Genomic DNA, 17,461 nt, shown 5'->3' on the forward strand with positions numbered 1-17,461 from the left:
AGTCTGGGTTCTGCCCTTAGCAATTGACAAGAACTGCATTTAGAAAAAAATCTCAGAGGATCCATTTGGTAACCAAATTCAGGGGTCTTTCCTTAGTTTCCATATTCCTTGAATTGTCTGCAGCATTGTATTTTCTTGAGTACTTTCATCTTCTTGAAACTTTCCGTCTGGTTTTCACAAACGTGCATTATCCTAATACATTATCGATTATCTATTTCGGTCAATGATTGCCTTTTTTCTGGTGCCTTCTGCCTGCTAAATGAGACATTCCCCAATATTCTCTTCCCTTTCTTACAGAAATATGTTTTCACAAATATGTCTTCCTAATCGTTTGTGATTCTTTTCTTTGCCATCTTAGGGCAATTAGTTTGTCCCATTTACATGGTACTTAAAATTTTTTTTTTTTTTTTTTTTTTTTTTTTTTGAGGCAGAGTCTCGCTCTGTCGCCCGGGCTGGAGTGCAGTGGCCGGATCTCAGCTCACTGCAAGCTCCGCCTCCCGGGTTTACGCCATTCTCCTGCCTCAGCCTCCCAAGTAACTGGGACTACAGGCGCCCGCCATCTCACCCGGCTAGTTTTTTGTATTTTTTTTTAGTAGAGACGGGGTTTCACCGTGTTCGCCAGGATGGTCTCGATCTCCTGACCTCGTGATCCACCCGTCTCGGCCTCCCAAAGTGCTGGGATTACAGGCTTGAGCCACCGCGCCCGGCCAATTTTTTTACTTTGATGATATGAATGTATGTGTGTATATCTTACATTATTTTCTCTTCTCTTGTATTTCTACCACTTAGTTAAAAGTTCATAGGGATGACTTTCCTAAGCTACAGTGTCACTTCTGTTTGTGGGCCAGACATTCTTGTTTAGATCTTACATGTGTGTACGTGTGTGTGTGTGTGTGAGACAAGGTCTTACTCTGTCACCCAGGCTGGAGTACAGTGGCGCTATCATGGCTCACTGCAGCCTTGACCTCCTAGGCTCATGTGATCCTCCCACCTTAGCCTCCGAAGTAGCTGGGACTGCAGGCACATGCCACCACACCTAGCTAATTTTTTTCTATTTTTTGCAGAGACAAGGTCTCTCTATGTTGCCCAGGCTAGTCTCAAACTCCTGACTTCAAGTGATTCTCTTTCTTTGGCCTCCCACAGTGCTAGAATTATAGGCATGAGCCATCACACCTGGCCTCAAACTCAGACTATTTTAAATGGACCTGTCATCATTTCCTTCTACTTCCAACTTGTATTTTCTCATTTTGATTATCCTTGTTTTATTAGTGACATTACTATTAAATTCATCCATGTAGGAAATCTCAGAGCCACTATATTCTGTATGTTCAATGTTAGCAGGTGTTTTGAAGGGAAAAGTGTTCTGGGTTCATGTAAGATTCAGAAATGTTAGGTTAAACAAAAAGAGGGTTTTTTGTTTGTTTGTTTTTTTGTTTTTAAAGCTACTGAATTTCTTTCTTTTCTTTTCTTTTCTTTTCCTTCCTTCCTTCCTTCCTTCCTTCCTTCCTTCCTTCCTTCCTTCCTTCCTTCCTTCCTTCCTTCCTTCCTTCTTTCTTTTCTTTTCTTTTCTTTTCTTTTCTTTTTTCTTTTCTTCTTTTCTTCTTTTCTTTCTTTCGTTCTTCGTTCTTTCATTCTTTCATTCTTTTTTTGATGGAGTCTCGCTCTGTCACCCAAGCTGGAGTGTGATGGCACGAACTTGGCTCACTGCAACCTCCGCCTTCTGGGTTCAAGCGATTCTGCTGCTTCAGCCTTCCGAGTAGCTGGGACTACAGGTGTGCGCCACCACGCCGGCTAATTTTTTTTGGATTTTTTAGTAGAGATGGGGTTTCACCTTATTGGCCAGGCTGATCTCAAACTCTTGACCTCGTGATCCGCGGGCCTCAGCCTCCCGAAGTGCTAGGATTACAGGCGTGAGCCACCACGCCCAGCCACTAATGAATTTCTAAAACCCTTTAGTTAGTCAGTATGCTGATTTCTGAGAGGGACATTTCCAAATCATCTGTTTGACCATGGAGTTCCTTTTTCAAGATAAAAATAGAAACACTGTCTTAAAAGAATGGTCTTTAACTTCTCTCTTCCTGCTATAGTCACCCAGATTTTATTCTTCCTAATCCCAAATATATTTTATAATCCTAATCATTTTCTATGGGTTCATTCTTTTTTGTTGTGACGGCCCCATCCTAGTTCAGATCCTTAGCACTTTACTTCATAGTCATCTTCCTGTTGGTTTCTGTATCTCCTAACTTTATCCTCTCCAATCTATTATCTTAAATGACCCACATTTATTCTTCTTGAAGCAGTGTGTTGACTACCTCATTACACTGCAGACTCCCTCAGTGTATTCACATGCCTGTGCCAAGGCATATTTCCAGTTCAAATGCTTTGTTTCATCCATAAATTGTTTCATTTATCTACTCTTTATTCTCCACTGCCTGAATAGGAGTTGTATTTCTCTTATTTTTGTCTTTATTTATTCTATGTCTCTGCTTAGAATGCCATCTTCTCCTTATCTTTCCTCATATTTAAATTCTGCATATTCTTTTAGGGCCCATCAGAAGCTGCTTTCAGAAATATGTCTTCCCAGTTCTTTGTGGTTCTTTTTTCCCCCCTCTTAGAGCAATTAGTTTGTACTATTTACATGGTACTTATTTTTTACTTTGATTATAAGTGCATATATGGGTATATCTTATGTTTCCTGCAAGTTTGCAGATCCTGTGGAGGTAGACTTAGTAATACATAGAACAGTTTTCCACTCATATTTAGTAAATATTTATTGAATGATGCATGTTATGCTGGGCATGGTGGCTCACACCTGTAATGCTAGCACTTTGGGAGGTCAAGGTAGGCAAACCACTTGAGCCCCGGAGTTCAAAACCAGCCTGGGCAACATGCGGAGACCCTGCCTCTACAGAAAATACAAAAATTGGGCATAGTGGCACGTGCCTGTAGTCCCAGCTACTCAGGAGGCTAAGGTGGGAGAATCACCTCAGGTAACTGAGCCCAGGAGGTTGAGCAGTGAGCTGTGATTACGCCATTGTACTCTAGCCTGGGCCACAGGACAGGCTGTCTCAAAAGAAAAAAGGAGTGTTGAAGTAGACAACTTGTCAACTTTTTGTATTCTTATTTTCCTCTTAGGAAGAACTCTTACTTGTGGCTTATAAAGAATGTCACAAAGCTGTGATGAGGTGCAGTACCAGTTTCATATCTAGTAGCAAGACAATAGTACAATTGTGTGGACATAGTTTGGAAACGAAGTCCTACAGAGTATCTGAGGATCTTGTAAGCATACATCTGCCACTCTCTAGGACCCTTGCTGGTGAGTGTTTTTTCTTTTTGCATATACCTATTAGCTTTGTTTCTAGATACTCATTTAGTAGAATCATTTCTATTTTTGTTCTGTGCTCGGTATGTTCAGACATGCTCAGGTCAGATACTACAGTTAAGGGCTGTCACTGCCCTTCAGGGAGCTGCCACTAGAACACCTGTTTAAAGATGCTTATTTACCTGGGCTTTGTTTTGTCTGGGTTGACTTATGGATCCTTATAGTGTGTACTTACGGACTAACGTGGTAATTCATCTCCCACCCAAATTTAAATATAATAAAATCTGGTTGCTGGTTTCTAAACCTCCTCTCTGACCAATTTCATTAGTGTGTTATCTCTATCATTCTTTATCATTCATTAAAAGGAAGAAATCATAGATTCTCCTTAATCATTTGCATTTCCATGTAAATTGGCCATTCGTCAGGGTTTTTAAAAAATATCTTTACTGAAGTGTATATATTTATATTATCAATGATAAGAAAATGTACATGACATAAAGCTTATCATTTTAGCCATTTTTAAGTGTACAGTTCAGTGGCACTAAGTATATTCACATTTTCTACAACGACCACCACCATCCTTCTCCAAAAGCTTTTTATCTTCTAAGAATGAAACTGCCAAAACTGAAATAGAATAATATTATTATTATTAAACAATACTTACCCATTGACTACTCTAGGTACCTATTATAAGTTGACTTATACAGTATTTGTCCTTTTGTGACTGGCTTATTTCACCTAGCATAGTGTCCTCAGGTTTATGTCGCAATACATGTCAGAATTCCCTTTTTTTTAAAGGCTGAATAATATTTCATTGTATGGATATACCACATTTTGTTCATCCAGTTATCCATTGATGGACACTTGGGTTACTTCTGCCTTTTGGCTGTTGTGAATAGTGCTGTTGTGAACATGGATGTAGAAGTATCTGTTCAAGTCTTTGCTTTCAGTATTTTGGGTATATACCCAAATGTGGAATTGCTGGATCATTTGGTAATTCTATGTTTAGTTTTTTGAGGAACCATCATATTGTTTTCCTTAGTGGCTGTACCATTTTACGTTCCCACCAGCATGCACTAGGATTCCAGTTTCTCTACATCCTTTCAACACTTGCTATTTTTCCTTTTTTTTTTCCCCTAGATAATAACCATTCTAATGGATATGAAGTGATTTTGTGTGATTTTGATTTGCATGTCCCTAGTGATTAGTGATTTTGTGATTTTGATCAGCTTTTCACATGTTTGTTGGCCATTTGTATATCTTCTTTGGAGAACTATCTATTCAAGTGCTCTGCCCATTTTTAAATTGGGTTTAATTTTGCTGTTCAGTTGGAGTTACTTATATAATTCTAGATACTAGCTGTTTATCAGATATGTGATTTACAAATATTTTCTCCCATTCTGTGGGTTGCCTTTTTACCCTGTTGATGGTCTCGTTTGATACACAGGAGTTTTTGTTGTAGTCCAGTTTATCTATTTTTTTCTTTTGTTGCCTGTGCTTTTGGTGTCATATCCAAAAAACTCATTGTCAAATCTAATGTTATGAAGCCTTTCCCTATGTTTTCTTCTATGAGTTTTATTTTTTGGTTTTAGCACCTATATTTAAACCTGTGTTTAAGGTCTTTGATCCATTTTGAGTTAATGCTTGTATATGGCATAATTGACGTCATGTGATTTTATATTGCTTCTATTTTTATTAAAAAATACTTAGATTAATTTTCATTTCTTTTGATACATGGCTAAAAGCAGAATAAAGATATCTTGAGAGACTGTTATTTTTGTATAAGGTATGAGCACACCTTGCACAGTATAGGATTTTAAATATGTTAGTAACTCTGTGTTTCAAAATTAGAGATCAGTAGTCTGCATTCTAGAGTGTCACTTCTAAACTCAGTAAACATACGTTTAAATCACACAAATTTCTTCTTCTTCTTTTTTTTTTTTCCCAAGACGGAGTCTCACTCTGTCACCCAGGCTGAAGTGCAGTTGCATGATCTCGGCTCACTGCAGCCTCCGCCTCACAGGTTCAAGTGAATCTTCTGCCTCAGCCTCCCAAGTAGCTAGGATTACAGACCCGGCTAATTTTTGTATTTTTGTACAGACGGGCTTTCAACCATGTGGGCCAGGCTGGTCTTGAACTCCTGACCTCAGGTGAATCCACCCCCCTCAGCCTCCCAAAGTGCTGAGATTACAGGCATGAGCCACCGCGCCCAGCCAAATCAAATCGCACAAGTTTCTAAACTTGATGAGTTAACTGATTAACAAATTGGGTTTGTTTTCTCATCTTCTCTTTTTTTTTTAACTTTAGGTCTTCATGTACGTTTAAGCAGGCTGGGTGCTGTTTCAAGACTACATGAATTTGTGTCTTTTGTAAGTGATTCTACTAAGTATTGATTTGCTTATGTTCTGTTTCTGAATACCTCTTGGGTGATGGATGAGAAGGAAAGTAAGGGGAAACCCACCTGAATAATTCCCATTTAGTAATTTTGCATCTTCATATAGTACATTGTAATCTGAGTCACAGGGACTTAGAGGTCATCTAGATCAAGTTCTTCCATTTTACACATGAGAAAACTGAATAATATGTAGTGCCGTATCTTGGAGACACGTCCAGGCTCTGTGAGAAATGATAAAATTGACCTCACTCTATTTCAGGAGGACTTTCAAGTAGAGGTACTAGTGGAATATCCTTTACGTTGTCTGGTGTTGGTCGCCCAGGTTGTTGCTGAGATGTGGCGAAGAAATGGACTGTCTCTTATTAGTCAGGTACAGCAAAGCCTATTATTCATGTTTATGAATGTGTTCATTTTCTAATTTTTTTCTCTTATATAATTTTACCCTATGTTCCTAGATTTTACTAAGTGTTTGCTACTATTCTCTTGTATATACTCTTAGAAACGAATGTTCTAAGAACTATATAGACATTTCTCCTATCCTGTTTACTGTGTATTCCATCTGAATTATAAACTAGGATGCTTGTGTGATAAATTAGGTGAGAGCCAGTAGTAACACCAGAGGCCTCCCCATTAACATAGTTCTTTTCTGAGAATTACCTTACTTAGAGGCCTTTAGTCTTCCCACCATCTGTCTTAATTGAAGGCCACTTTGTAATTTTTTCTTCTATTTGGGAGTAAATATGGAGTAGTGCTTTTCTTTTTCTTTCTTTCTTTTTTTTTTTTTTGAGACAGAATCTCACTCTGTTGCCCAGGCTATGGAGTGCAGTGGTGTGATCTCGGCTTACTACAACTTCTGCCTCCGGGGTTCAAGTGATTTTCATGCCTCAGCCTCCCAAATAGCTGGGACTACACGCGTGCACCACAATGCCTGGCTAGTTTTGTGTTTTTAGTAGAGATGGGGCTTCACCATGTTGGCCAGGCTGGTCTTGAACACCTGACCTCAGGTGATCCACTCATCTCAACCTCCCAAAGTGCTGGGATTACAGGCATGAGCCACTGAGCCCGGCCTTGCATTTCTTAAAAGGTGGAGAGGTAGGTCTTGTTATCACTTGGAAGAAAAATGGTATTATGCATTTACCTATGTAACCTACACGTCTTGCATGTGTATCCTGGAACTTAAAATTAAATTTAAAAAAAAAAAAAGAAAAGAAAAATGGTGTTATGATTGAGTGTAGAAATTGGTTTGTTTTTATTGAAGTAGGTATTTTAAACTTAGGGAAAATAAATTCCCTTGTTATACGTGAGAGTAATAACTAATATAGAACATTTTTAACTCCGAAGTGATTTCATGCCCTATTTCTTCACTTCATCCTCACAAGTCCTTTTAAATGATTCATAGATTTGCAACTTATTTTTTGCCACTAAGGATTTTTTAGGGGTTTCTAGCTTAGAGAAAGTTTAAAGGATAGGTTTTCTTGAGAATTTTGCTTGAAATAAAATAATTCTTTCAGCATTTATTCTACCTATTACTTTATAGGTGTTTTATTACCAAGACGTTAAATGCAGAGAAGAAATGTATGATAAAGATATCATCATGCTTCAGGTACCTATTTAAATTGTTTCTGATATTTGTGTCTTCATCTTCCTTCTTGAATTCTTTCTAATAAGAGAAGATAATCTAATAATTTTTAACTTAAAACACTCTCACCGTTAAACTGAATATGACACATAGAAATAGAAGGGACTACTACATTATCTTCTGCAAACTTACTTTATAATTTTTGACAGTCCTACATAAGACAAAATGTTTCTCCATATAATACACAAGAAATGTGATACTGTATTTCTTTCACAGATTGGTGCATCTTTAATGGATCCCAATAAGTTCTTGTTATTGGTACTTCAGAGGTATGAACTTGCCGAGGCTTTTAACAAGACCCTATCTACAAAAGACCAGGTACACAACCTGTAAATTCTGTGAATTAATTTTAAAGAACATATTGTTGCTATTTTAGTCATTTTTTTTTTTTTTTTTTTTTTTTTTTGAGGCGGAGTCTGGCTCTCTTGCCCAGGCTGGAGTGCAGTGGCCGGATCTCAGCTCACTGCAAGCTCCGCCTCCCGGGTTCACGCCATTTTCCTGCCTCAGCCTCCCGAGTAGCTGGGACTACAGGCGCCCGCCACTTCGCCCGGCTAGTTTTTTGTATTTTTTAGTAGAGACGGGGTTTCATTGTGTTAGCCAGGATGGTCTCGATCTCCTGACCTCGTGATCCGCCCGTCTCGGCCTCCCAAAGTGCTGGGATTACAGGCTTGAGCCACCGCGCCCGGCCGTCATATTTTATTTCAGTCATATTTAGCCATATTTTAAGTTATTTCTTAACCATACCTCCTGAAATGACATGTATACATATGGCAGACATATATATGCACAGATATAATCTTTTTAATCTAGAAAAATTAGAATATGTAGATTAACAAAAAATCACATGAAAAACACTGCTTCCTAGAAATGATCACTTTTAAAGTTTGTGTCTTGCTTGTTTTTAAAGCAAAAATTGTATCATTCTGTCTGTGCTGTTTTGTAATCTGCTTCCTATGCTTAACAACATATTGTGCAGTTTTTTTTTCTTGTCATGAAATAAATATACAGTTATATCAATTTTGGTGACTATATAGGATTGCACTATCTGATGCATTATACTTTGGAGTCTGTTACTGAAGAGGTCTTCCTAGTTGGTTGGTCTTACAAACATTTGTAGCTCAGGATTTAAATACTTCTCTGTTTTGTTAAGACACATTTTTAGAAGTGGATTTGGTAGATAAAATGACATGTTTTTCTTTCCTTTTTTTTTTTTGAGATGGAGTTTTGCTCTTGTTGCCCAGGCTGGAGTGCAATGGCGCGTTCTTGGCTCACCACAACCTCTGCCCCCGCCGGGTTCAAGCGATTCTCTTGCCTCAGCCTCCCAAATACCTGGGATTACAGGCATGCACCACCATGCCCGGCTAATTTTGTATTTTTAGTAGAGATAGGTTTCTCCATGTTGGCCAGGCTGGTCTCGAACTTCTGACCTCGGGTGATCCGCCCGCCCTGGCCTCTCAAAGTGCTGGGATTACAGGTGTGAGCCACTGTGCCTGGCCAACAACATGTTTTTCTTAAGGCTGTTAATACATGTTGTCAAATTGCTCTCAGAAAAAAGTCCTATTTAAGTCCTATTTATGTACATCTATAATGACATTGGTATTTTTTATCTTTGTTGTCTCAGAGGTAATATACAAATTTTATTTTATTTATTTATTATTTGTTTTTGAGACAGAGTCTCACTCTGTCACCCAGGCTGGAGTGCAGTGGCTCAATCTTGTCTCAAAGCAACCTTTGCCTCCCATTCTAGTGATTTTCTTGCCTCAGCTTCCTGAGTAGCTGGGCCTACAGGGATGAGCAACCATGCTCAGCTAATTTTTTCTTTTTTTTTTTTTTTTTTTGTGATGGAGTCTTGCTCTGTCACCCAGGCTGGAGTGCAGTGGCACAATCGGCTCACTGCAACCTCCGACTCCTGGGTTCAAGCCATTCTCCTGCCTCAGCCTCCCCAGTCGCTGGGATTACAGGCATGCGCCACCATGCCCAGCTAATGTTTGTATTTTAGTAGAGATGGGGTTTCACCATGTTGGCCAGGCTGGTCTGAAACTCCTGACCTCGTGATCCACCTGCCTCAGCCTTCCAAAGTGCTGGGATTACAGGTGTGAGCCACTGCATCTGGCCAAGTTTTTGTATTTTTAGTGGAGTTAAGGTTTCACCATGTTGACCAGGCTGGTCTCAAACTCCTGAGCTCAAGTGATCTGCTTGCCCTGGCCTCTCAAATTGCTGGGATTATAGGCGTGAGCCACCGTGCCTGGCCGCATCTTTATTGTTTGAACATTTGAAGTACCAACCTATAAAGTAGCCCTTAACTACTTTGAATTCATGAAATCACATTATTTTATTCTTTCAAATTAGAAGTTACTCCTGCTAGTAAAATTTCTTTGGAAAAATAATAAATAAATGTATAATTTTTTTTTTTGAGACGGAGTCTCACTCTGTCGCCCAGGCTGGAGTGCAGTGGCTCGATCTTGGCTCACTACAACCTCCACCTCCTGGGTTCAAGTGATTCTCCTGCCTCAGCCTCCTGAGTAGCTGGGATTAGAGGCGTGTGCCACCACGCCCAGCTAATTTTTCTATTTTCAGTAGAGACAAGGTTTCACGATGTTGGTCAGGCTGGTCTCAAAGTCCTGACCTTGTGATCCATATTCCTTGGCCTCCCAAAGTGCTGGGATTACAGGCATGCACCACCACGCCTGACTATACAATTCTATATAATTCATATACAATTTCTAAATCAAATTCAAGAATTAAAGAACTCTAGGAGAGCCGGGAGCAGTGGCACATGCCACTGCACCTGGCCAAAAAATTTTTTTAAATGAAAAAAATAGAAGTTACTTGCAAAGGGCTAACATGAATAGGATATAAACTGCAGAGCTAATTTTTAGTTGTTTTATACTTAGTGAAAATCAGTATCTGATTTAATAGTGTTTAAATGAGGGATGTGTTAGAGAAGGATACTCTCACCATATAACTGTTGGGAGTCTATTTGAGGGCACTTTCTCACTAACCCAGGTAAGAAGGCAGCAAATAATAGAGGAAGAGCCGAAGATTAGCATTAGTGTGCTGATTTATGACTATGTGGGCGATAATGATAATGAAAACGATGACAGTATTTGGCAATTATATGCCAGGTATTGTTGAATTTGATGTCAAAAAAGGGAATGATTGTAAGTAACTATTTGTGCTGTGCACACACACACACAGAAATACTAGACTGGATAAAAAATACTAGACTGGATGGACCATGAGTCTCATCCAGAAATGCATGTTTTATGGAGGTTTTTGGTTCTTGCATAACTAATTTACTGTTTTTCGATTCTATAGGATTTGATTAAACAATATAATACACTAATAGAAGAAATGCTTCAGGTCCTCATCTATATTGTGGGTAAGATTAAAACACAATGTTTTGAAATAGAACATGGGTTACTTTTTAGAGAGACCATTTATATGAACTATAATTGATCATTTTACTCCTTATTCAAATACTGCACTTAGAAAATCACCTTTGCAAAAGTACAGATTTTACATTTTTATTTTTCAGTACCTGATTTGTAAATGTTTTGACTAATTTGGAGGTCATTTAGTGCTAAAATTTTTATATATATTATAGGTCTAAGTAAAATATATTTTCATTGTGTCATTCTGTTTAATAATTTTGTGCAAATATTGGTCATACTTAGCTTTGTTAAGGTTACTTAGAGAAAAGAAAAAGAGTGTTCCTTGCCAGAAATAATGTCTATCAAGTTATGACATCGACCCATAGAAATGTGTCTTATAATTCAGTTGAGATTAATATAAATATTCGGTGCAGAAACACTACATTCTAACCTATTAAGTACAAATATATGCTATGTCATAGTCTGTGTTGATTTTACCAGCTGGTACATTCATTGCAATCATTTTGTTCTTTTTTTTTGTTTTTTTTGAGACAGTCTCGCTCTGTTGCCCAGGCTGGAGTGCAGTGGTGCGATCTCAACTCACTGCAACCTCCGCCTCCTGGATTCAAGCGATTCTTCTGCCTCGGCATCCTGGGTAGCTGGGACCACAGGCATGCACCACCATGCCTGGCCAATTTTTGTACTTTTTTTTTTTTTTTTTTTCAGTAGAGACAAGGTTTCACCATATTGGCCAGGCTGGTCTTGAACTCCCGACCTCATGATCCACCTTCCTTGGCCTCCTAAAGTGCTGGGATTACAGGCATGAGCCACTGTGCCCGGCTATCATTTTGTTCTTGACTTCTTATTCTGGCTTTTGTTATTTACTTTACTGCACCAAACGCTGTTTGGTTTGAATCGTTCTTTAGCTGGGGATTCTAGCTGTTACGTAAGTCTGTAAACATGGGTTCAGTTTTACTTACTGTTTGTCAGAGAGCTAGTTGCTAGACTAGCTACATGTTTCAGCAGAAAGGGTAGTAAGCCTTTATTGCTGAGTGAGACTTAAACCTTCCAGGCTACTAACTCTTCCTGTCCAGAATATGCCAGTTAGAAGCAGATGGGAAAAAATGGGCAAATTAAGAATGTGTAAAATATTTTAAAATTGATTATATACTTTTTCAAATTACGAAAACTCAAGGGAAATTTTTACATTTGTCCTTTGAGTACTATATGAAGAATTTCTAATATTGTAGTATAATTTTGCTGTTTTATTTTTACTGTTTTATTATTCCTACCGTTATTTTACTATTATTGTGTTTGCCCAAATTTATTGTTTTTTTTCTTGTGATTTGATTTTTAGTTAATACTTGCTCTGTTCCTGAGTGTAAGTTTGTTACTTTCAGGAGTCAACAGTTTTGTTTAAAAAATTATATTTCTGATCTATAGTGGAAAATCATTAAGAAACAGAAAAATATTTGGATTTAAAATCAGGAGCTCTAGTCTTGGCCTTGCTACCAGCTTTCAAGAGCATGCAGTTGCATTCTTTGGGCCTCAGATTCCTGATTTGTAAAATGTGGAGGTAACCTACATGATCTCTAAGGTATCTTCTAGCCCTAAAATTCTAGGGGATACTGTTTTTGGTGAAAAGTTATGAAAATTACAAAATGCTTTACAAATGTAAAGAGGAATGAATGTGTTGGAAACGAATTCACTTGACAAAAAGTCTTTCTTTGGCAAATTTGTAGAATTCATCAAATCTCTTAGGCAAGGGGTTTCTTTGTAACCCTATTGTAGATATCATAGGACTTCGTACAGATACTGTAGTGTTGAAAATTAGTGGTGACATAAGGCCAGATATGGTAAAGCTTTCTTAAGGCAATGGGAATTAGATGCTGTTGACACCAGTGGAGTTCTCATACTTATTTTAGCTATTTTCTCTCTTCATTTGGCAGTTTATTGTGATGCAAAATGGAAATCTGACCTTGTGGGCATTTTCACAACACCAGTCATTCTTAATACGTATTACTGTTTTGTCATTTAACACATAAAGACATTTTAAAGTATTTTGTTTTTCAGTTTTCACTTTGTCCTTTGTTAAATAACAGGTAGAGACAAAATTGAGAAAGATCTTGAAAGAAAAGCTATTCAGTGATGGCCACTGCTCATTCAGATGCCATCAGCCATGTATTCTGGGTTAGAAACACATGCTAATTTATTTGAGGGGCCTTGTTTATAATGTGTGAGTATGTGTGTGTGTATGTATATGTATGTATGTTTGTGTGTATGTGTCTAAGTAAGCTAAGACAAGGCCTGGATTCTCCTTCAGGTCACAGTTTTCTGCCTCTGTCTTTCAACATAGATTCTTGTTCAGATGCGAGAACACATTCAAATAACTCTTGCCCCTCTCTCACAGACTTAATTTAATGCAATGTTCTGTGTGTAAGTGCTTCTGATGGGGAGAAATTTAAATAGAAAACAATTATTCTACTTTTTTTTTGTTTTAAATTGTTTGAACTAGGTGAGCGTTATGTACCTGGAGTGGGAAATGTGACCAAAGAAGAGGTCACAATGAGAGAAATTATTCACTTGCTTTGCATTGAACCTATGCCACACAGTGCCATTGCCAAAAATTTACCTGAGAATGTAAGTCTGATTTTGGTTTTATCTCTATTTACCTCAAGATGGGGTAGATTTTTCTTTTTCTTTAATTGGAAACTACTTCAAAATTTTAGGCAAAAAGTCCTATATTATTACCTTATAGGTGTAAACCAATCACCTTCATCCTTTAGTGGTATAAATTTTAATTCTGGGAGAAACTCCTTTACTTTTTGTTTACTTTAAAATAAAGATTACTCTAGAGGAAAAAAGGGAACTTCCTGAGTTACTGAAACTGGGTGGTGTGTTAATCTGGGTCTTCTGAGAAGCAGATCTTGTGACAAAACATTAAGATTTTTATTAAAGACAATGGTGAAGGATCTGGGAATGAAAAGGGGAGCCATCAGATTCTGATGCAAATCTGATTCCCAGTGAAATAAAGAGGGAAGGAAAGTTAAATAGAAGCATCCCAGACTGCTGGGCTTCAATGGACTTTCCATCTGTGCCTTCCCATGTCTCCCAGAATGAGCCTGCATGAGTACCTCTGCCTTGCTCATTGTCTGGGAATGACTGGTGAGAAGCTTGGCCTTGGTTTCACCAGAGCACAGCAGTTGAGGCACGCAGTCATTTACTTCCTGTAATTAGATGTCTGCAAGGTGCATTCACATGACCATGACCGCCACAGATGGTATTTGTATTTTTGTATATACAGATACTGTGGTAATAGTCCTACAGATTATGAGTCTGATATTTTTCCCTCCGAGATTTGAATATGAATTAGAAAAATGATTCTTAAAAAATAATTATACTTATCTGTGCTGTCAAGACTTTCCAAAGAGGTAGAATAGGGATATATGTATATGTGTGTGTGTGTGTGTGTGTATGTGCGTGTATATATATGTGTGTGTGTGTGTATATATACACACTATATATACATTTTTTTTTTCCTTGAGACGAAGTCTTGCTCTGTCACCCAGGCTGGAGTGCAGTGGCACAATCTTGGCTCACTGCAACCTCTGTCTCCCGGGTTCAAGCGATCCTCTTGCCTCAGCCTCCCGAGTAGCTGGGATTACAGGTGCGTGCCACCACACCTGGCTAATTTTTGTATTTTTAGTAGAGATGGGATTTCACCATATTGGCCAGGCTGGTCTGGAACTCCTGACCTCAAGTGATCCACCCGCCTTGGCCTCCCAAAGTGCTGGAATTACAGGTGTGAGCCACCACGTCCGGCCAAGGAATGAATATGAAAATAGATATATATTTATATATTTAGATGGCGTCTCTATCTGTTGCCCAGGCTGGAGTGCAGTGCTGCCATCTTGGCTAACCGTAACCTTCGCCTCCTGTGTTCAAGTGATTCTCCTGCCTCAGCCTCCCGAGTAGCTAGGACTACAGGCGTGCATCACCAAGCCCGGCTAATTTTTGTATTTTTAGTAGAGACGGGGTTTCACTATGTTGGCCAGGCTGGCCTTGAACTCCTGACCTCATGATCTACCCGTCTCGGCCTCCCAAAGTGCTGGGATTAATGGTGTGAGCCACTGCACCTGACCAAGTATATATATTTTTAAAGAAGGTTACATTTCTTATCTTTACAAGACTGCAGGAATCTGAGCTTACTGTAGTAGTTTGACTAGGTCCTTATCTTAATTTTAAATAACTTTGTAAAAAAATAGTGTTCCCTGTTTAAGGAAAAGATCAGGTCAATCAGAAAAAAACTTACTATATTTGCAGAAGGTAGATTAGGACATCTAGACATGTGTATTGCTATAGATTACTAGTTGGAGCTCATTAATTTTGTTACCTTGGTTTTAGGGATTAGTATAGCATGGGCATGTACATAAATGATGGGGGTGATGAATATACTACATAAAGAAGAGCTTCTTTTCTTTGAAGTATTGGTAATACTGTGTGTGTATGCCATAGATATATGTGTGTACTTATACACACATATGAAGGCAAACTTAGATAACCTTTCTTAAACAGTTTATACATACATCTTATCTCTTTCCTTGAGAAATTGGTCTCCCAAACATAGATAATTGGTTTTAGACCTAATTTTTTAATAGTGGAAATTGAACTTTTTAAAGTTATTTACCAAGTACTTCAGAGATGCAGTTGAAAATGTATTTCACTTCACAATGAAGTGGAAGTCATTATATGAAGGTAAAAATGACAAAAATATTGTTTCAACAGGAAAATAATGAAACTGGCTTAGAGAATGTCATAAACAAAGTGGCCACATTTAAGTAAGTGCTTAATATTTATGTTTATTCTAAAAGGTAGATTGATCTTTGTTCTTGTACTTTGGATACTTTGTAGAAGCTCTGAAGTTCTTAACCTGAACTCCCAAGAATAAGAGTGGAATACAGATTAGAAAGGGTGACAGTGAGGGGCTCACAGTAGACACTTAGCACCTGTTTGTTGAAAAAATGAATGTTTTTGACAAATGAATAAGAAATACTGATTTATGATATTAGATGATTTATTTAGATAGTAAGTAAATGAACTTTTCTGATACTCTCTTTCCCGTTAATCTGAACCCATAATTTCATTTATTCTATAAAATTTTATATGCTAATTTTGGATTTTTCTCTAGTAGAATTAAAACTATTTTATAATATTTTCATTTGAGTATATAAAATGGAAATAAAAATTTGATTGTATTAATCTTTGAAATTTGAAAACTCGATACTGATAGTGAATTTCTACCTGTTGCAGTATTGTGTTTACAGATACATTACTAGTTTCAAATAACTTTTAAAATAGGGTATAGCTTTTCTTATGATCTAGTAATGTTCATTGAAATATTCGACTTAGAGATTGGATAGAAACCAAAAGCTATTATGTTTAGAACAAATATGGAGTACTCCTTTTGACCTTAATGATCTTCCTTGTAGTACTATATAAAGGATTCAGTACTATATTTTCATTTGCAAATTACTAAGGTTATGATGTCTCCCTACTGTTTTAGATATGACCTTAGACAGTGAAGTGCCTAAGGTCAATGAAATGTTCTTTAGTTGAACAGACAACCTTTAGGCATCAGAGACTCTTAAATCTCTAAGATGGTTTAGAGATAGGGCATGGTATCAGTTCTAGATAGTATAAAACAAACTTCTCCATATTTGTTTGAATTTCACTATTATAAAACACAACTTAGCTGTTATTAGGCTTCATGTTCACAATGTAGGTTTTTAGTTTTATTATTGGAATGGAATTTTTCATAAGCTAAATGAGACATAATTTTTTCTGTATATTTGACTTCTAGATTAATTTTTAGGTTTTTATTTTGTCTGTATTTTATGCTTCAAGAACACTGCAGTTCATCTTTTATTTTCCATCTATTTAGGAAACCAGGTGTATCAGGCCATGGAGTTTATGAACTAAAAGATGAATCATTGAAAGACTTCAATATGTACTTCTATCATTACTCCAAAACCCAGCATAGCAAGGTAGAAAAAAGTATCCTTTTCAGTAAATAAACCTAAATTGCTTTATGCTTTCTAACTCCACAGAAAATTTTCTTCTTTTTCTATAGTTTCATGCTGGTTCTTATTAATAGAGGGCATTATGTCACCCAAGAATTAAAATTGAATCAATAATGTTATTTAGTATACAGGCAATATTCAGATTTTCCTGATTATACTACATATGTCCTTAATAGCTGTCTTGGGAAGAGGATTCAATCAAGCATCATGGACTTCATCATCCCACCCTCAGTTGATTGTCATGTTTCTTTAGTCTTTTTTTTTTTTTTTTTTTGAAATGGAGCCTCACTCTCTTGTCCAGGCTGGAATGTAGTTGCACGATCTCAGCTCACTGCAGCCTCCACCTCCTAGGTTCAAGTGATTCTCCTGCCCCAGCCTCCTGAGTAGCTGGGACTACAGGCACATGCCACCATGCTTGGCTAATTTTTGTATTTTTAGTAGAGACGGGGTTTCACCATGTTGTCCAGGCTAGTCTAAAACTCGTGACCTCAAATGATCCACCCACCTTGGCCTCCCAACATCCTGGGATTACAGGCATGAGCCACCTCGCCCGGCCAATAGTCTCCTTTAATTTAGAAGATAATTCTTTTGCATCTTTTTCTTTCATAACATCAGCATTTCTATAGAGTACCAAATAGATTCAACTTAAAC

The 17,461-nt window shown here is 37.7% G+C and overlaps 1 protein-coding gene across 4 annotated transcripts in view; it reads left to right on the forward strand.

Moving 5' to 3' along the window:
• LOC105491520 (ubiquitin protein ligase E3 component n-recognin 1) overlaps positions 1-17,461 on the forward strand; it is a 155,979-nt gene that overhangs the window by 62,928 nt on the left and 75,590 nt on the right. For all 4 annotated transcript variants that reach the window (XR_011606125.1, XR_011606124.1, XM_011758032.3 and 1 more), the window contains 9 exons: positions 3,136-3,316; positions 5,630-5,691; positions 5,977-6,087; positions 7,255-7,320; positions 7,573-7,674; positions 10,675-10,738; positions 13,246-13,370; positions 15,516-15,568; positions 16,672-16,774. Coding sequence is in view for 2 of the 4 variants with exons in the window: in XM_011758032.3 (XP_011756334.2) it covers positions 3,136-3,316; positions 5,630-5,691; positions 5,977-6,087; positions 7,255-7,320; positions 7,573-7,674; positions 10,675-10,738; positions 13,246-13,370; positions 15,516-15,568; positions 16,672-16,774 (867 nt within the window). In the remaining 2 variants the exon portion in view is untranslated. The remainder of the gene's footprint in view (positions 1-3,135; positions 3,317-5,629; positions 5,692-5,976; positions 6,088-7,254; positions 7,321-7,572; positions 7,675-10,674; positions 10,739-13,245; positions 13,371-15,515; positions 15,569-16,671; positions 16,775-17,461) is intronic.

This window comes from Macaca nemestrina, chromosome 7 (genome assembly GCF_043159975.1).
Source record: "Macaca nemestrina isolate mMacNem1 chromosome 7, mMacNem.hap1, whole genome shotgun sequence".
NCBI lineage: Eukaryota > Metazoa > Chordata > Mammalia > Primates > Cercopithecidae > Macaca > Macaca nemestrina.